The sequence below is a fragment of the Telopea speciosissima genome, chromosome 9 (assembly GCF_018873765.1).
Source record: "Telopea speciosissima isolate NSW1024214 ecotype Mountain lineage chromosome 9, Tspe_v1, whole genome shotgun sequence".
Classification (NCBI taxonomy): domain Eukaryota; kingdom Viridiplantae; phylum Streptophyta; class Magnoliopsida; order Proteales; family Proteaceae; genus Telopea; species Telopea speciosissima.
In genome coordinates, this window is record NC_057924.1 from 7,714,831 (window position 1) to 7,735,732 (window position 20,902).

Below are 20,902 nucleotides of genomic sequence, written 5' to 3' on the forward strand. Positions count from 1 at the left end.
ACGGCAGCCATTGAAAGCGTGTGCACTGGCATCTTGGGGGCCAGATTTCTGCCTTTATAGAGGGTAGAGGTCATTCTCCCCCCCCCCCCAAAAAAAAAAAAAAACTGTGTTTGGGCTTGGCCCCAGTGTCCCCCACAGAAAACCTTTCTCCTTACAAAATTTATGGGTTTGCTGCATGGTCCCAACTTTCTTTGCTTCAATTATTCAATGTTCAATTGTTCATAAACCCAAAATCACCTATAGATCACTGCCTCTTGAAAAAAATAAAATTGGTGGGTGCTGCTGGCCATTATGCAATGTTAGTGTTTAACCACTGATTGAATCATGTCATGAAAGTACCAAGAGATTGAATAGGAGATACATATTTCTCATCGTAAAGGAAGCAAAGGTGAAGAATAAGAAGAAGAGCTAGCTTGTATTATCTCTTTGAGGGCATTATGGCTTTTTGTTTAGGTTAAGGGCAGCTTGGCAGTTTCAAAATAAATCATGATAAACAAAGCGCAGATTAATGGTGACAAAGAGAGAGCCGCATCCACCGCTGTTAAAGCAGTTGACAGGATGAATATGAATCTCTTCATATCATGATGATTTTCTGGAAGTAACAAGGTAGAACCCTCCACATTCAATAACCTTTCCTTGGAAATGCATCAGCTTCCCGACAACTACTTCTTTCCTGCCAAATAGACACCGGAAATTATGGCTGCCCCAGCAACTGCAACACCAAGGGATTTAAGGATCTTCATGGCAGAAATAGTTGATTTTCTTGTAGGAATTTCAAGGAGATCCCTAACCTGAGAGACATGAAAATACAACTCATAAGCACAAAATTAAAGCAATCTTGAAAAAATCAGAGGGGTAGAGATTCATAATCATAAACATAGGAAACATATAAAAAGATTACCAAATTCCTTGGTACATATTTTTTTTCATTGAATCTTCTTTGGATCCTTACTCTAGTAACTGCTGAATGGATAATTTTCAAGGGCAGAGTAGATGAACTCAAAGGCTACGACTGGTTGTAAGGGAAATAAAGAGAAGGGAGTGAAATTAAATTTTAATTTACTTTGTAACCAAATCACCCAAATTTGAAAAGGAAAATAAACAGTACTTTTGTAAAATATAATTACTAAATATCTTAAGAGTTTTAAGTAGGTTACACAATTATGATTACAAAAGTTTCCTTTGGCTTTTTAAACCAATTACACTTCCTTTTACTTGCAACCAGATGGAGCCTAGGGATATATTATTTCAAAAAAAGGTATTTTGCAAGTCGATCAATAAACGGAATTCAACATAAAAGCATTTCAGAGCGTATGCAAGAGCCCTAAATACCACAGTAGGACTTCGCTCCTCTTTCTTCATGGCAATAGCGATGATATCTGTTCTAGGTACAGTATATTGCACCTTATTTGGATAAGGTTGTCTAGACTCGAAGGTTGGACCACAGACCGCTAAGATGAAAGTCTGTTGACCGGTGCAGCTTTAAAACATGGCTTCAAGAGGAACTTGGTCAAGTTTGGAAGAATAAAACCTACCCTGCTAATCTGCTAGTTACTAGTGGACTTGACCAGCTTTGCCTATTAAGATAGAGAAAGGCATCACATAGAACGACAAGGTATCCCAGAGCTAGATTTAAGGAGGCTCCACCAAGGCTAACTAGGGACGATGTTGGACAGAGGGATCCACCAGCTGGTCCCACCTGGAGATATGCCATCAAACTCATCGGGTGATCATAGCCAACCAAGTATCTGTTGGATGGCACCAAGGCAACAGTCCAGGAATTGCCATAGCGCAGCTGTTAGTAAACTAAACTAGATTTTAGCATGGTAGATCTCCTTGATGGAACAATTAATGGCATGTTCCAGGACCATTCATGTGCAGTATGTATGAACATATGTCCTTGGCATGCTGCCACTACATTCTATTGATGGGCTACTTCGAGGTATCATGGATTCCACAGAAAGGAAATACTGACATCAACAGGCTGCTTCCAGTGCTTCTTGATTCCTTGCAGGTGACCCTTGCCAACAACGGCAACAACTGAAGTATGTTCACTAGCGACTCTATGTAATGTGGCTGACATGTACCTGAACAAGCGAATATGTTAAAACTAAAAATCCAGCTCATGGTAAGACAGGAAACTAGAAAATAATCAACAGAGGAAGCTGACTTCCTTGAATAGAAATGAAATAAGTAATTAAAAGACCATAAATTGCTGTCCATAAACCCTCATTGGCTCCTACAATCGTTCTATTTTTTATCTTTAAACCTTCAGGTTTGCAAACAGAATTACATGCATTATTTTTCTTCACTACATGATTTCTAATGTTGAGTACACTTCTATTTATAATGCGCGCACACAAAAGATGTGCAATGTCTGACTGCAGTGATATTCCGATATAGGTCCACCCTTTTCCTTCCTCAGAGAGAGAGAGAGAGAGAGAAGTATACAAGGAATCTTTTCTTCCCATACATAAGGTAATCTAGTGGGGGAGAAGAAAAGGCCCAGAAACACAGCACAAGAACTATACAACACTCAAAGATAGCGGCACAATCACCTCACAAGACAAAGAGTTCATGAAATAAAACTTAACCGGAACAGCTATGAAGATCAACATCCACAAAGCCTTCGACTCCTTGAGGTGGAACTTCATTTCTAAATTTTTACTTAAGATGGCCTTCTGCCAGTGTTAGTCAATGGGATCCATCACTGCATCTCCTCTCCGTGTTTCTCAGTTTTGGTCAATGGTAGTCCAGCTGGTTTCTTTGCCTCCTCTGTGGGTATTCGCCATGGCTGTCCTCTATCTCCATTCATCTTCACCCTAGCTCTCGAAGCCCTTTCCAGAAGCATCCAGTGTTGTACAGATCAACAACTTATTTCTCCCATTCCAAAATGCAAGGCTCTTAAACTCTCCCATCTTGCCTTCACGGATGATCTCTTGATCTTATCCAAAGCAAATATTGTCTCTCTTGAGACCATTATGTCTTGTCTTCAGTTCTTCAAGGGGTTGTTGGGCCTTTGTATCAACCTTGACAAATCTCTCTTGTTCTTGGCTGGGGTTTCTAATGTTGACAAGGCTTGTCTCATTGAGAAGATAGGGTTCTTCATTGGCCACCTTCAGGTCAAGTACTTGGGCTTGCCTTTGATTCCGACCAGGTTGACAGCTCATCACTGCACTCCTATGTTAAACCTCATTCATAAAAAGCACCATATTTGGAAATGCAGGCTTCTCTCTTTTGCTAGTTGCTTGGAATTGATCAGATCAGTCATCTTACATCTACTGGTATGACATTTTTGGGTTACCTCAGTCCATCATCAAGAAGTTGGAGTCCCTTATCTCTGTCTTCCTTTGGAAAGGATCTGATTTGTCTAGATTCCTTCACCCTACCAACTAGGCTGTTGATTGTCTTCCCAAGGACGAAGGAGGTGTTGGCTTGCAAAGAATCAGAGAAGCTAATTCAGCTGGTATTCTCAAGTTGATCTGGAAGCTTGTGACTAAGAAGAAAAGCATTTGGGTTGATTGGGTCTACTCAGGTCTTCTTAGCAATGATTCTATTTGGACTGCTCTTTCCATCTCTGATACTTCCCGAGTCTGGCATAAGATTCTGAAGCTTCGGCCTATTGCTATCAGGGACATTTCTAGCCAAATTGATGACAATGTCTCCACCTACCTTTGACTTGATCATTGGCACCCTATGGGCATTCTCCACTATGTTGGTGCTAGAGCCATTTATAGTTTGAGACTTCCTTTGCAGGCCATGGTTGCAGACATCATTAATCATGGCGATTGGGCTGCAGCCTTCTTACTCTCTCCTACTATCCGTTGTCTGGAGTGTCTTGCCTTCCATTGCCAAAAGGCCTCATGGTAGGGGGGATAATGTTGTTTGTCTGCATCTTCTTCGTGCCTTTTCAGTTCCAAAGCGGCTTGGGAATTCATCCAGTCTCGTGGCCCCCTATCATCTTGGCGCAAGTTAGTTTGGTTCAAGAACCACATTCCCTTTCACAACTTCACTGTTTGGTGGGCTCTCTCCAACTGCCTCCCAACGCAGCCTTTTCTCATTCACCATTAGATCCTTTTCTCCCCTTCCTACTGCCTATGTTGGAATCTTTGGAATATGTGGATCATCTCTTTTCCTCTACTATTTGGAAAGGGCTCCTAGCAAAATGTTGGCCAAGCACTCAAAGGATTTTTCCATTTCAGAGGGAATGGATTTGGTGGATATGACTTTAGTTGGTAAATCAACCTGTGATGTAGGTAAGCTTGCCTTTGGTTCTGCTATTAACCATTTATGGATGGAGCGTAATCTTAGAAAATAGTCCTCCAATTCCAGATCCTTCCAAGTTCCAGCAGATTTGGGACGCCATCTCTTTTGATATCAGAAGCAAGTTATTCTCACCTCTCATTGTGTTGATTCCCCAAGGAACAAACATATTGTTGTGTACTGGGGATTGCTCTCTCCATACCGCAGCCCTCCTCCTTCTACCCCAAGGATTGGGTTTTGCTTTGTTAGCATTATTATTCTGTATTGTTTTTCCTCCACCCTTTTATAGGGGCTTCTTGTTTTTCCTTTCCCCTTATGGTAATGATATTTTTTTTTCACTCCAAAAAAAATTGTTGCATTCCAATTTCTGAGCTGTTGCAAAATCCAATGAGAGATTCCTTTAAACTTTGACCTCCTTTAGAATGGATGACCAAAGGAGTAGCAAAGAAGCACCCACATCAACCATACCATACTTGGACTTCACATTCACTTAGTTTTCTCAACACATGCTTAACCAGACTGCAGCCAAAGTGGACCCCCTAGAGGGAAAAAAGTAACGCAGAAGGAAGACTGAAGCCAAAGTCATCCTCCAAAATTAGCACCATCTTAAAACCAAAAGAATTGAGATTGCAAAATTTGAGTACATCCCAAGAGATGACCTAATTGAATGCCAAATGATGCAGATCAGCATCAAGGTAGATACTCATTGACGTACCAATGCAAGAAGAAGCAAACCAGGCCAGAACCATTACTTGCGGGTCTGATTCGGATCACTTTTGGACCAGTTTACTGGCTTGCAGTTCAGGTTATGGTTGACCTTAAAGAATCAGGTCGTGGGGCTTAGTTAGGATTGTTTTATTTCATTATTTATTGTTTATTTCCTTGTAAAGGCTAGAGGTTCCTATTAATTCTCAGCTTCTTTTTAAGGTCCTTGGATAGAGTTTTAGTCGAAATAGAACTCTCCTACTGTTTTACGGTTTAGGAGTTCTATTCCAGTTTTATTTCTATTTTATTTCATTATCTGTTAAGGATTGGTTTCCTATTGGCTATTTCATTGTCCTTGGCAAGTATAGAACTATCCTATTAGTTTCTATATTAGCAAGTAGGCATAGCCTTCCCACAATGTTTGCTTTTGAATAAAATTGGCTTCTGCCTTCTTCATGTTCTGTGGGATTCAGAATATAGTTGTGGGATGCAAGTATGCAACTAATCCTTAGTATGATGCTGAGGTTGGCTGATGGGATGTCAATTTAGTTCCAGGTGAGATGCTTGGTTCATATCAATTTTCCATTCTATCATTCTTCTAATCTATCCATCACTGATCAGCTTAGTAATTTTTTAGTTTGCTTTCAAGTTTCTACGCATGCTATAATTCTGAAAAATTCAGATTCTTGCTTAATACTTCTGATATTTCAATTCTAACTTCACATCTTACAACCAGATTTTGTTCTGAGCATATTCATGGTTTTAAAATTTGATTCTGACATCAGATCATTAGAATCCTAACACTAAAGGGATTTCTGAGTTCTCATATCTATTTACCTGACATCCCAGTACCATTATTGATTTCTGTTTTGCAGCTCAGGTTATTGTTCTGAGATTTCTGAGTTCTACTGTGGATTGGTTGCAGATTCTGATATTATGTCCTTTTAATAGAATAGGTTAGGATAGGATATTCCATTAATTCTGAAGTGCATCTGATTTCTGTTTACTGTTCATTCATCAATTCTGGTCAGAATCTAATCACTGTGATTCTGGTTTCTATGAGTTTCTAAACCTAACCTATTAGGCTTTAGAAACCCATCACCCAAACTTGTTGAAATGCTGTCAGACTTGATTGAGACCTGTTGATGAAGTTGAAGATAACAAATCAACCCAATTTGCAAAGGATACAGAAGTTGAAGATAATCTTCTTTCTACTGACCAATACCAGAGTCTCATTATATTCAGTGGTCCAAAAGAAGAAAATCACCGTGGTAGAAATCCAGAGGCCCTAGATAAGTATTCAGAGAACAGTGCTGCTCAGGGAAGAAACAAGGGGAATATTATGGGACCTGGAGGCTTCTACATGCTTAACAATGGAGACCAAATGGATACTTCTACAACAAGCTTCTCACTTCCCACAGTTTACTACTATTCTCTTCAACTCCTAACTATTACCCATTTATTTTTAACAGCAAAATTAAATGGTCATCTATCGTAAACCACACTAGAAGAAACTTTGCAACCATTTATAGTTAAATCACATTGGCATGATGTAAGTAGTACAAAGGGACTTATAGTTAAATCACATTGGCATGAGTCAACACGTGGGATGGATACAGCTGTTTGTATCTATGTCCTGGTCTTTTTGGTGAGGAAGAGTCAGATCCCTGTCTTCCATGTTAGTGTCATCTTATGCATATTCATATCTGGGCATCTGTATTGGACAATAAGTATTCTTATGGAACAAATTTTCCAATTAACCAATCCAGTTGATGACTCAAAGCATGCCTTCCAACCTCCTAAAACCACCATTAAAGCAACCACCCAATCATTCAATCACCTTCTCAATCACAAGGACGATAGTATCTCATTACCTATAGCTGGAAACACCTGATGGCTAAAGCCCCCATCCTTGACTGAATTGTATAGCTCAAGAGAAGCATGAATCATGACCAAAGCCCTGTTTCCATGCTATAAACTTGTAGAACCTTGCCCTGTCCTCTTTCCAACTTCAAAGCTTATGACTTTCTTCATCTCAGACCATAACTTAGTGGTGGAGAGAGAAGAAATGTGAGAAGGATCTCAGAATAGCTGGGGGGAGAGGGAATCACATAATCATCACACACTCACGTTGAGCAACCCAACACTTTTCTATTTTCAAATCTGTTTTTCCAGCGATAGATTACAAGGTATAAATAAACGAAAATCAAATGACTCCTAAAATGTAAGACTGAAACTAAATTGCAATCAAACTCTATCTCCTAATCCAACTCTAAAACTGAAAAAGAACTAAAAAAATAATTAGCCTACTATCTCATACGTATCCTACCCAATGCAATATATATATATAAAAGAGAGCTACTGCGTCACTTAGTAACTTCATTATTCCCCCAAGTATGGTTTACACACTACCTAACTAGGATATAACTCCTTCAAATGGCTATCCTTATCAGCACCAAAACTCCACTTACCAATAAAGTATTCCTGACTTGTTCATCAACTTTATGGGGATAAAAACATGAGATCTTTCAAGGACTACGCCTTACAGACCACCTCTTGCCACCCATTTGATATCTGTTTCTGCCCCCATTGTAAGTCTATTTCCAAGTTTTCATGCCTAGGGGTAGCAGATGCTAAAATTTGAAAATATGAAAGGAAACCAGTGAATTACTGAATGAAGCTTGAAAAAGTTGACGAGATTAGTGGTTACTCCTATCCTATCGATAGGGGCTTAATGTTTTTAAGTTTAAGTAAGGGTAATGTGGTCTTGATTTATACTAATAGGGGAGTGTTTTAATCCTTGTACCTATTTTCTTTTGATATATAAGGTTTACTGCTCACGGTGGTAGGTTATACAAACCTACCATGAGTCCTTTTCTTTACCCCCTCTACATCAACTTCTTCCTCTTCTTCTTTCTTTTCCCTTCTTCTCTTCAATTTGTCTTCTATTGATTGTTTGCTGGTCTGATATTGCTACATGGTTTCAGAACATTAGGCAATCAATAGCTTTGATCCTTACCTTTCTTTTGAAGGTCTTCTTAAGGCCTTATTCGGTTCTTCCTTATGGTTTACAGCAACCTATGCTGTTCTTGCTTTGTTTGAAACCCTAGTTTATAATACATAACAACTAGGGTTTCCTATGCTGTTGAAGACTACTACAAGAATGTCATCTACGCACACGAAATTTTCTTATTTGCTGCTGATCCCTACAACTGGTAGTACTCTGTTTCTTTAGCCTTTTAGCCCCCATCTAACCATCAAGTGGTTGAGATTTTTCTGGGGTCTATTCATATGGCCAAAAGTCTCTTATTGCCCCAAGTTTGATGCTGATTAGATAAGTAAATTCTCGAATCTTGAAGAGTGATAAATTCTGCAATTTTGAAGTTTATAGTTTGGTGCATCTATCTATTCTCCACTTCCAACCGTTGGATAGCCCTCATATTTTGGGCTTATTTCCTTCTACTCTTCCCGTACTCGACCTTGTCCTTGGCCTCATCTGAGGCCCTGATTTGCTGCTACAAGTTTTCTCCCGGGCTGGTTATTGGTTACCTCTTGCGGTATTGGCCCTTGGTGGCTGTATTATTTCTTCTTCTGCAGATCATTTGTTTATGATCTTGAGGTGATATATTATAGTTGTTTTGTGTTGATTGTGGCTCCATATTGGTTGCTGGTTATCTACATTCATTTGTGGACTTTTCTGAGATCCTATACTGATCTTTCTTTTGGTTCCTCTCATATTGTTGCTGTTGGCCTCTCTTATTTTTTTGTTACCATGGGCGATTCTAAACCTCATACGGACAGTGTTAATGTATTACTACTATTAAGCTCAATGGAGCTCCTAAATTACTTAAGTTAGGCTCCAGCTTGTAAGGTATATACTAATGGTATTTAACTTCCTCTCCACCTGCCACCACCAATACAGAGAAACAATTGGATGCGTGAAAATGACACACTTCTAGTGGGTGGCTATGGAATAATATGGAACCAACTATTATTGCCAATGTTATGTTCCACACTATAGATAAAGGAGTGTGGGATGATTTGAAGGAAAGCTTCTTCCATGACAAGAATATGGCTCGTGTATATGATTTGTATGAAAAAATATTCACGTTTAAACAAGGAGATCAGTTAGTTGGTGAATATTACCATGCCCTTAAGGATGTGGGAGGAAGTGAGGAACTCAATGTTTACCAACCTCTCACCATTGATTTAGAGTAGTTGAAGACACGGAGAGATGAGTTTCAAGTTGCAAAATTCACATCTGGGTTAACAGATTTACAGCCAGTTAAAGGCAAACTACATGCTGGTCAATGGGTACCTTCTATAAATAAGGCATTCTGCCATATTCAACGTATCGTCTCTCCCTCTCACTCTAGAGTCAACTCATTCTCTTCCTCCAAGGAAAGTACTGCATTCTTTACAGGCAATGGTGTCCGTGGTTCTAGGACGAGGACGTGGCACAGGTGGTTGTGGTGGCTAGCAGATTGATCAGCCTGTCCGACAGTGCTCACAGCCTCACATTATGGTAAACTTAATCATACAAAGATAAATGTTAGGCTAACATATGGAAAACTGAGCACAACAAATGGCCAATGTAGCAGTGTCTAATGGGAATTGTGACATTGTAGCACCTACCGACTCTAAATCTAGTACCTCATCTGGATTGAAATCATCACGGTCTCGTCTCATGATGCTTTGGTTACTCAGTTACTTAACTGTATCCAGCAAATTGAGTCATCCACTTCCTCCTCTACTGCTACGCTTGCCCATTCAGGTACCACTGCACTTTTTATTACCTCATCCTGGACTATTGACTCCAGTTCCTCTAATCATATGACTGGAAAGTCTACCTTGTTTTCCTCCCTTTCAAAAACTCACCATCCCTCAGATGTTATTCTTGCTAATGGGTTTTCCACCCAAGTGATAGGTCATGGTACATTTTCACCTTCTTCTTCATTGTCTGTCTTCTATCCTTCATGTACCTCGTTTATCCTTAAATTTGTTACTTGTTAGTCAACCTACCAAAAGACTAAATTTTTTGGTTACTTTCTACCCTTCCTATTGTGCTTTCCAGGATCTTCAGACAAAGAAGAAGATTGGTGGAAGGTGTGAGAAGGATGGCCTATACTACCTCAATTGTGATCCATCTTCTACGGCTGTTGTTACATCTTCTAGTAGTGCATCTCCTCTTCAGTGGCATAATCGGTTACATCACTTGTCACTGTCTAAGCTTCTTGAATGTGAAGCCTATGAGCTTAGAAAGCATCATAATTCTTTTTTTTCCCCTTCTTATAGTGAGTCTAGATGTCAGTCTTTATTTTCCTTAGTCCACTCATATATTTGGGGCCCTTCTTGTGTGAAAATTAGGTTTTTTTTATTTATTATTTTGTCACCTTTGTAGACAATCATCCTCCTTTAACAAAGTTGTATCTGTTGAAGAATCGTTCAGAGTTTCCATATGTTTTTAAAGCATTTTATAATGAAATAAAAACTCAATTTGATGTTTCTATTAAAGTTTTTTGATCCGATAATGCCCTTGAATTTATCCAGAGTCAAATTTCCTATTTTTTGTTCCAAACATGGTAAGTCATCAAACAAGTTGTTCTTATACTCCTCAGCAGAATGGAGCAGCTGAAAAGAAAAACCAACATTTATTGGATATAGCTTGGTCACTATTAATTCATATATGTGCCAAAAAGTTTTTGGGGACGCTACTTTAGCCACTTGCTATTTTACTTATTCGTATGCCTTCCTCCGTTCTTGATAATCAATCTCCTATATCTGTTGTTTTCCCTATTTCTTCTTTGTTTTTCTTGCCACCTCGTATATTTGGTTGCATTTGCTTTGTCCACAATTTACACCGGGCTATTGATAAATTATCTCCATCGGGCTTTGAAGTGTGTTTTTCTTGGTTACTCTCGTACCCAAAAAGGGTACTGCTGCTTTGACCCTATTATTTTTCAGCACTTTATTAGCGTTGATGTAACATTTTTTGAAAAAACTCCATACTTTTCCATTGTGATTCGTGATTTAGATACTGATACTGATAATTTTCCATCTATTCCTTCATTGATTCCTCAAACTGATTCTATGTCCAACCCTTTGAAAGCATCATTACAAGTGTACTAGCACCGTCCTAAGTGATGCAATGGCTCTAGAGTGGTTAGACCAATACGACCAGGTTTGGAAGCCCAAGCCTAAATAAAATCAGCCAACCCAAGTTTTTAGACCATTAAGGGTCAGTGGTAGTTATTTATTTCTTTGGGTTTATTTTATTTATGTTTATAAGAGTCGTAGGATAGGGTTGTGAAGTTGCTTCAAACTCTATTTCAGTCTAGGGTTGTCAATTTGGCCCAACCAACCCGAGCCCGCCTTGAGCCTGGATAAGGCATGGGTTGGGATTTTCAGGCCTAGCAGGGTCGGGCCTGAGGTCTTGGGTTGAGCCCAGACCAACCCTATATATATGTATATAAATAAATTTTTTATATATATATATATATTATATACACCACTCACTCATTCTCACATTTTTTCATTACAAAGTAAGATATTTGTTTTCTAGTTGTCAACATTGCTCATTAGCCTAACAGGCCGACATCTCTCCCTCTCGCTCTCTCACTCTGAAGACAATGACTCTCTCGCAGAGACCTCCCCCACCCCTCATTCTCCCGCAGCGATCTCCCTCCCTCCACACCCTCACTCTCCAAGACTCCCTCGCATCGATATCTCTCTCTCGCACCCTGTGATCTAACTATCACGCAGCGATATCTCTCGCAAATCTCTCAAGATCTTCCGAGTCTTCTCACCAAGATTCACGTAGGAGCAGAGATTGAAAGGAACCAACGACTTCTCCCTGTCACTAGAAAAAAAAAAGCGCGACTCCCATGGTTCAAGGTCTCGGTTTTGGGCCTGGTTTCGTCCAGGCAGAAAACCGAGATCTCGGTGAGTTGGTCCTTTTTTTTCCCTTTTGAACTCGAAACCAGGTTTCGGTGGGTTTTTGACCTAGTTAAGTCATGAAACTTGGTATACAGCCTATTTTGGGCCATTTAAACACAATGACACTATCAGATTTTGAAATATCAAAATCCAAATAGGAGCTTGACTTCAGACCCTAGGTTGGTAAGCTATGCCGTACTAATAGGCCATATTCTACACATAATTTAGTACTAGAAAGCATGTAATTAATGTGCAATACCGAGATACCAAGATAATTCCGAGATCTCGAGTCGATGTTGTTTCCTTAACTCGTCCTTTGTCTCGTCTCGGATCTTCAAAAACCGAGATATCTCGGTGAGACCTCGTTCCATGGCGACTCCAACGGTCACTTTGTAGTTGCAAAAGAACTTGGGTTTTCCCCATCGATCCCCCAACAACCATTTTGTGGTTGCAACAAGCAAACAACCCCTCTCCTCCTCCACCAAAGCTCCAGGTACGCTCTCACCAACCCCCAACCCCCAACCCTCTCCTTTTTAAACATTCTCGCCCATGCACTAAACCCTCTCCCAAGCATTGTTTTCCCATCATCCGACCTCCGACCTCACACCCCCACCACCCCACCCCACCTCACCAACTGCCTCGTACCACAAGTGTGGCGATCCCTCTTTAACAGGAAAAAAACACCCAGCATCGTGCTACCAATCCCCAGCATTGTGTCCATCCCCTGAACATCAATCTCGCAAACTCTCGCATCCCAGCCCCAAACCCTCTTCCCAACACTGCCACCCCAAGCCCTACCTCCTCGATCGGTAAGGTTATTTGATGCAGTTAAGATTGGCCAATTGGGCCTCATAAAATGTTATTTTAGCCCATGGTTGGGTTCTATGGACCTTAGGTTTCTTAATTTTGGGTTTATTGATGTAATGGGCCTAATTTATAAACCTATAAAGTGGGGATAATGTTACTACACGGGATTAGTAGTTAAATTGAGTGTTTGAGTTTGATTAGGATACTTAATAGCTAGGTAGAATTTTGTTTTGAGTTTATTTACTTTATTAAGTGTATTAGAGTGATTAGGAGTCCTTTTATGAGTCAAATTAGGAATTTTAGAAGGTCTCTATATATGTAATACATCCCCCATCAATTAGAGATGATTTGGGTAAAGAATATGAGTTTTTTTAAAGAGTTTTGGCGCTATTGAGCAGTGCATACGGGATTGGTATCCCAAATCTGATTTCTTCTCTTCTCTTCTGTTCTTTTCTTCTTTCGTCTTTCTCCCAAGAAGATCGATCTCATCCCTCTTCCCTCACCTTCCATCAATTTGATTTCTTCCCTTGACAACACAGTTGCTTCCTTTATCTCAGAGTTGTTACAGATTTGATTATTGGGCCTACTTGCATCTGAGATCCTTCATCTGGATTATCAGATTGCACCATTATTTGATCCCCTACCCAACCCCAACGTCCTCCTACACCATTAATGTAAAATACCAAGATACCAAGATAATTTCGAGATCTCAAGTCGATGTTGTTTCCTTAACTCGTCCTCTGTCTCATCTCGGACCTTCAAAAACCGAGATATCTCAGAGATCTCGGTGAGACCTCATTCCATGGCATCTCCAACGGTCACTTTGTAGTTGCAAAAGAACTTGGGTGTTCCCCATCGATCCCCCCAACGACCATTTTGTAGTTGCAACAACCCCGACCTCCTTCTAGCCCCAACCTCCCATGCTTCCTTTTCTACCCTTTCGCTCTAAGACCTGCGACCTGCAAACCTCTACAATCCACAGGGGTAGTTGCGGTCGTCCCTGGTATACCTCTGCAGTAAGACTATACAGGCAACTTGGCCAGCTCCACCTTGCCTCTCTGGTAAAATCTCCCATTGCGGCTTAGGATAAATACTTGGTGGTTGGCCTTCACTTTCTATGTTACACACCGTAGCACGATCTATAGCTTCACAGAGACGGAATTTATTTTCTTCCTCCATACTATGGCATGGCCAGCTTTTGTGGTACAACCAGAGGATAACCTGATTCAGCAACATCAGCAACATTCTTGTGGTTTTGATCCTGCTTGGAACTCGATGTGGTACTAGGAGTCTAGGACACTAGGATGAGCATAGGGCGACTTGCTTCTATTGTTGATTATGATATATTTGACCCTATGTAATAAAGCATGTATGATATATGAAATGGTTTATAATTTTATGTCTATTCATTTTAATGCTTATTTAAGTTGCTTTGATTGAAATACATGTGTTCTCGTACTAAACATTGTGTAGAATAAGCCATACTAGAGGATGCATACAGCAGTGTATAGCGTACACTACCAACCTAGGGTCCAAAGTCAAACTACCATTTTGGGGGTGATTTTTTAAAATCTAAAAGTTCCACTATGTTTAGAGGGCCCAAAATAGAGTTTCCTCTAAGTTTCAAGACCCAATTTGGCCATGTGAACCTAAAATAGGGTTTCCTACAAGTTTTAGGACCTAATTTGGAAATTTAGGCCTCGAAACCCTTCATCGAAACTTACTGGTGAAAAAGTACATGTTCTGACTGAAATTTCAGTTTCGGCCAAAATATTTCGATTTCGAGCCTGGTTGAAACCAGGCTCGAAACCAAAATCTTGAACCATGCTCAATCCATCATTCACATAGATCGGGAGGTATCACCAAATGGATTTCCAAATACAGCTCAACTCAACTCAAAAAAGCCACTTTTTTCCCAGATAAATAACAGATATTTTATTAGAAGAGAAAAGAGAAGAAGATAATACAACAGGGCAGTACACTGGAATACAACAGCAGCTGAAAACATGCCAAAAGAAGAGAATGACTCTACATCAATGGATAAGGACCCATATACATAAACTGTATGCAATAGAGTTGGCAGACCTCATCCTCCAACGCAAAGAGAAATTTCCTTGTGCTGAAAGAGCCTTCACCCTCTTAATGAGGTACAAATAATGCCATGGGCCCAGTCCCTAAATGGAGTCATCTGCATGAATTTTGTTCCACCGTTCAACTCTATTAAGGGTCATGTTAGTTGTCAAGCCTAGGCTATTCATATCTTTTCTCACTACATCCTGCAAACAAAGAGGATAAAACCTTACATTCCAAAGCACTGCCTTTATCCATAATATTGATCAGATCACCAATGGTAGGGACTCCCTTCCTTAAAGTTGAATCTAGGACCACCACCTTTAAATAAGTACCATCTACACTATGATACAGGTTGTGCCTTTTGGGGGACCATCAACTATGATGGTCCACACAGAGCCACATCTGAAAGGAATGGAGTAATAATATTTCCTAGAGATTGTCTTATGTAAGAATGTAAGACTGTTAAGGAATAAGATTCCTGATAAGGACAAAGATTTACCATTCAACATTGAAAGCACATCACATTATGCCAGGGTAACGTTTCACAGTTTAACGAATTCTCCACTTATTTGATGGGATGGTTAAGAGATTATCTATGGTTAAACTCTTCACAACTTATCACTGGATATAACCCTTTTGGTATGAATAGTTTATCGGTCTGGGTGAGGATGTTCCTATTTGGACATCTTGTTTGGGCTACTGGATTTATGTTTTTAATTTCCTGGCATGGATATTGGCAGGAATTGATTGAAACTTTAGCATGGGCTCATGAACGCACACCTTTGGCTAATTTGATTCGATGGAGAGATAAACCAGTGGCTCTTTCCATTGTGCAAGCAAGATTGGTTGGGTTAGCCCATTTATTTGTAGGGTATATATTCACTTATGCAGCTTGCTTGATTGAGGACAACTTTACAGTAGGATTGAAAGATTAAGGAATAAAGTCCAGAGGTGCACCCAAAGGCAATAGTACTAAAGTAAGAAGTTACCTGTGATGGGACTGATGGCTTCACATTGATCAAGAAATGAACCAAATTGTTAGAAGGGGATGTTAAACCTAATTGTCGTGCTACATGGTTGTGTTTCTCTTGAATATCAGCTCCGACATGTTTTTACAGTTACTTTCTACACCGATGACTATCTCTAACGCAAAACCTACCAAAGGAGTATCAACTACAATCAGTCAGTTTAGGTTTTTTGCCTTGAGGCTTCATTTTTTAGTTGATTGAAGAAGATAGAGCTAGGATTTGGGATTCAAAAATTGGATTAGATGGACATTTAGAGTGCGTGGCATAGATGGTTTATGGAATCCTTGATGTAGACTATCAGTTGTCATTTTAATGGACATAGTCACCTTACCCCAGGTTCACTTTATATATACAACATCCATCACACATGCACTCTATTACTATTGGGAAGAAACTGTATTGATGTGCCAACATTTCAGATTGGCTCATGGCATATGTCTCGGTGTCTATACCTTACATCCATGCTTGATCCCGAAACAAGTCTAAATAAAGTCATAAGAACAAAACATAATTCAAAATAGCCTAACTACTCTTTCAAAATTCATCTTAGACATCAGATGGAGAGAACGGACACAAGAAAAACAGCAAATCAAAAGAAAAGGATGAACAATTAAACTAGAGAGAGAAAGGGAAGGGGGGGAGAGAGTAATAAGAAATACAAAAAAATTGGCATGAAAGATGCAGATATTGATTTTTTAACAAATAAATTCAAGGCTGACATATCATTAAATACAGAATCGTATAAAGGAGCAAAGTATACTTACAGATCTCGTTCATGAACAAGTGTCTCCATCATTGTAGGGAATGACTTGCTCATCTCCTGAATTACAAGAGTTAACATGTCAACGTCATCCATTTCCTTCAGCTGGAGACAAATACAGTCAACTGATGGTCAGCCAAAATATTCACTCACAATCACCCTACTTACTTGCCAGAAAATTTTCTTTCTCCAACAAGTTACATGATAAAGACACCAAAAGCTTAGAATAAAGCCTATATTAATCATTAAATATATGGACAAGAAAGGTTACCATTTTATTTAAATCCTCAGGGCTTGGCAGAAAGATTGCTTGGAAAAGTATGCTGTTTAGAAATTTTGCCTTATGCCAAAGTGACATTTTTCCCCATGTCCTCCGAAGTGTAACCTATTTCAATCAACAGAGAAGTTATGCTTAAGATAGACTTGATGAAAATAACAAGCTCTGCTGCAATAAGTGCATAAGATTGAAAAAATACCATTTCAATAAGCGAACAAATTTTCCAAAATACAAGGGGCAAAATGAGATAATATAGGAAAGGATCAGACTGTTCAAAATAACATTTTAGTTCTCTTTCTCTTTTTTATCTGTCCAAAAACGAAAAGAAAAAAAATCACTGTTGATTTCCAAGTTGCATCATTACTAAGTGAAAAAAGAAATTGATAGTATACAATCAGACTCAGACTTAAGAACATTCAAGAGCACACTTCTTGTGCATTAAGCAACCAAAAGAGGTTTTTAATTGCAGTGCAAAATGAAACAGCCACTGCAGAGGATGTCGACAAAGCCCTCTTTAAAAAATAAATGGATGTTCTATTGTTTCTAGTAACTACAACCAACGAAAGAAGCGTAGCTTACATGGACTGGACGATCACCCAGTATCACCTTGCCACCATATTGCATTGCTTGTTCAAATGCCACACGAAATTCCGACCCAGGGAAAACCTCTAGCTTGTTAGCAACCTGACGTGAAGATGATGGAAAGAAATGAGATGCATGTGCATCACAAAGATTTATGGAGAGAACGTTTTAGATGAACTGACCAGAAGAAAAAATATATATGATTCAAATTTAAATAACCAATCAAGAGCATGCCTTGGCGAGAAACCAGCTGTAAAGAATTCCAAATATGTTCATATTCTTTTTCTGCCACATATCTACCATTTCCTTCATGGTTGGTACCTGTTTAAGTAAAGGAGTAAGTAGATTTGCACATGAAGACCTGATATAAAATAGAAGAAAACATCTGGGACATTTTAATTATGAGATTTCCCAGATATAAGCATAGAAACTCAGTAAAAATTTGAAGCATGAACCAAGGAGACAGCCAAATATATTGTGGCTCCTTCACCCAGGCTAAAACAACGGATCAAAGTTTAATAGTTGAAGAATTTAAACCGGCCAAATAGGGTTCAAAGAAGACAAAAGAAGTGTCTATGCATGCTAACAATGTTGGATATAGCACTCAATGAATTTGAGTGGAAAAAACATCTCGAGGATAAGCAAATTACTCCATCCCAACGATAATGATGACGACATTAAAAGGGCTACCCAGTGCACGAGGCTCCCGCCACTGCGGGGTCTGGGGAGGTCATAATGTATGCAGCCTTACCCCTGTTTGGCTGCGCAAATTATGACCCTCCCAACGATAATGATGATGACATTGTACCCCAAAAAAATAGTTAAAATTGTTGTGTGTTGATATACATTGTTGTAGCCCTTACTTAACAGTTTTGGGCTACGCACTTGTACCAAAAATATCATTGATAGTAGTGATAATACTTATTAGAATTAGTATTCTTATGAATATATTTATCACCATAGATTCATTATCATCATCCTTAGATATAACTGAAACAATTATATGCAAGAACAATCTACACTACATTCAGAGGAAACATTCGAATGGTAACAGTACGTGTAACCTCCTACAAGTCTAATTTTCAATTGTTTATTCTCATATATTAAATGAACCTGGCAGACATGCACAATCTGATGTTCTCACCCTGTATTGGAGTGGGACATCCTAGCTATGCACGGTCACCATTTCCTAATTAAATGTATGTTCATTACCCATTCCCTAGACACCTTAATTGAGAGTGACGATAATTCCACATGCCCCTCCCCCTCTCCATCTATTTTTTCCCATTCCTTATATTTTAGTTCCAAGATGTGTTTGGCTTTAACAAACCTGTAGATTCTGAGGGGCCAGTATGCTTATTCGACTGGAACACAACTCCAAGAAAACAACCTGAAAAAATAAATTTGCATCACAAAAAATGAATATTAGCTGCATTGACAATTTGGAAAGATGAACATCAATGGATAAAACATTTTAAAGCAGGCATCTAACCTGCTAAATGATCCATCCATCAATCAAGTGTTCATAAGTTTCAAAAGGGAAGCACCTGCGGTTTCAAGTAACTGATGATGGCCTGAACTTCTCTACAGGAATCCTACAACCACATGAACAATATAAAGATCACTAGCAGCCATTCTCACATTTTTCCGCATTCGACATCATTCATTTTAATAAGTAAATCATCAAAGAATTCTACGATCATCATGTAGGTCACAGGTAATATCTCCAAATCAGTATAATGCTTTACACCAAATACAAGAATAAAGAGACATAAATTACAATGTCCCTTTAGAATGGGAATTCTATAAACATGATTTTTCACTAAAAATCTGCTGTCCATTTCTAGAATTAGTAGATGACATGGTGAGTTCATTCATAGAATCCACTGGTTAGAAATCATGGAGAATTATAGATCAGTTTCAGGAGTAACGGTATGAATCGATTCATAGAACACTCATCTAATAACAAAAAAGCTAGTTGATATTCAAAATGCAATGAGCAGCATTGAGTAACTATTTTCTCCACAGTACGAAAATTAAATAATTAAATAAACTCTACATTTCAGCCATATAGGACATTACTAACCAGAACAATATAAAAAAAAAATTACGAGTTGGAGATATTCAGCCATATAGAACATCAACGACCATGACAATACAGATGCAAATTAAAGTATTATCAGCCTGTCAGGTCGGTTTCGCTTCTATCCAGAGCAAGAAGGTTCAAGTGCTATCATCCGCAGAATCAACAATGTCAGGATTATCTCAAAAACGCAAATATGAGGAAATTGAAATGCTCAAATTAGGTGAAAAACCAATAGGAGAACCCAACAACCGCAACGTATCAAAGTTTGAGAAATTACTTGAAGATGAAACAGTGTATTACAAGTTTCCAGACTGGAACAAAAAAAAAACACTTGAGAATTCTTGATTTGGCGATCCACAAGATTACAGAGAGAATATTGAAATCAATATTTTGCGCATTTCTCCCTCAGAGCGGTGAACAGTGAGCCACAAAAAACTACCAATTTAAAATCTTTTCGCAAAACATAGCAACGGATGATCGGCAAAATCGAAAGAGGTCCAACTTACCTGAGAAACATGAGCAGTTCCGACTAAGTAAACATCGCAGGAACCGCCCTCAGCCGACGATTCGCATTCCAAAATCACAACATTTTTAGCGAGTTCATCTGGAAGATCTTTGTTCCCTTCTGTCTCCATTACACTAGGTTCGGGAGTTTGGGATTCGGAGGATGCAAGAACATCCTCGTTTCCAACATCATCAAAAGAAGTAATATTTCTGGATGAAGTTTCAGAACAAGATTGAGAGTTCTGTGAGATTTCGGAGCTAGAATTCAGATCCTCTCTTTTATCAACAGAGATCTCATGAGGGTTGATATTTTGAACATGAACAAAATCTTCTCGAAGAGGAGATGAGTCAGTGTCCATTGCAACGTTGAATTGAGAATTCCCAGCTGCCGCCGCAGCCGGAGAGGGGTAATAAAGAAGATCGCAGGTTCTGAGATTTAGAGCTTGCGTGATGTCCCCTGTACGCGTGCTTATGAAGGATACGAAAAGTGCCGGCGAAGAATCCGGTTGTCGGATTCCGACGTAGACACGACGGGGAAAAGCGGTAAGCCTAGGGCGGTTGGCTAGGCGAGTCAGATAACTCATAAATCGCCGGTGAGAAGCTTCTTATCTTCGTCGTCACGGTCACGTTGATTATTTGTTTCTTTCTATCACCAGACGCTAGTTCCTCACCACCGTTGTCACACGACTCGCATCGTCACCTTTGTGTGACTCGTTGTCGCCTATACAGCTAGACTTAGCTGGTGCGGCACCTCAGCGGGTTCGGTTGAGTCGATTTCGTTGTGGGAATGGTTAATCCGAAATCAAATCAATAAGGAAAGTTCGGTTTTGGTTTGGTTTGGTTTCGGGTTGTATCGTTTTGTTATCGGGGTCGGTTTTGGG

General features: G+C 39.3%; 1 protein-coding gene across 1 annotated transcript; it reads right to left on the reverse strand.

Moving 5' to 3' along the window:
* Positions 1-399: 399 nt before the first annotated feature.
* On the reverse strand, positions 400-20,670 carry LOC122640787 (traB domain-containing protein-like). The gene is made up of 9 exons (XM_043834035.1): positions 20,024-20,670; positions 18,979-19,026; positions 18,762-18,821; positions 17,666-17,752; positions 17,429-17,533; positions 16,844-16,957; positions 16,577-16,677; positions 1,976-2,087; positions 400-791 (listed from the first exon to the last, which is right to left on the reverse strand). Exons 1-9 carry the CDS (start codon positions 20,603-20,605, stop codon positions 663-665), a joined length of 1,338 nt encoding a protein of 445 aa, XP_043689970.1. The 5' UTR covers positions 20,606-20,670; the 3' UTR covers positions 400-662.
* Between the last annotated feature and the right edge of the window lie 232 nt (positions 20,671-20,902).

What these genes read in the sequence shown, in the direction of transcription:
- LOC122640787 (XM_043834035.1), bottom strand. Translation starts at nt 20,605, where the DNA reads ATGAGTTATCTGACTCGCCTAGCCAACCGCCCTAGGCTTACCGCTTTT. An exon ending in TGGGTGATCGTCCAGTCCAT is followed by an intron (nt 16,958 to 17,428) that starts GTAAGCTACGCT and finishes TGATTGAAATAG; the next exon opens with GTTACACTTCGGAGGACATG. An exon ending in CTTGTTCATGAACGAGATCT is followed by an intron (nt 2,088 to 16,576) that starts GTAAGTATACTT and finishes TCGCTTGTTCAG; the next exon opens with GTACATGTCAGCCACATTAC.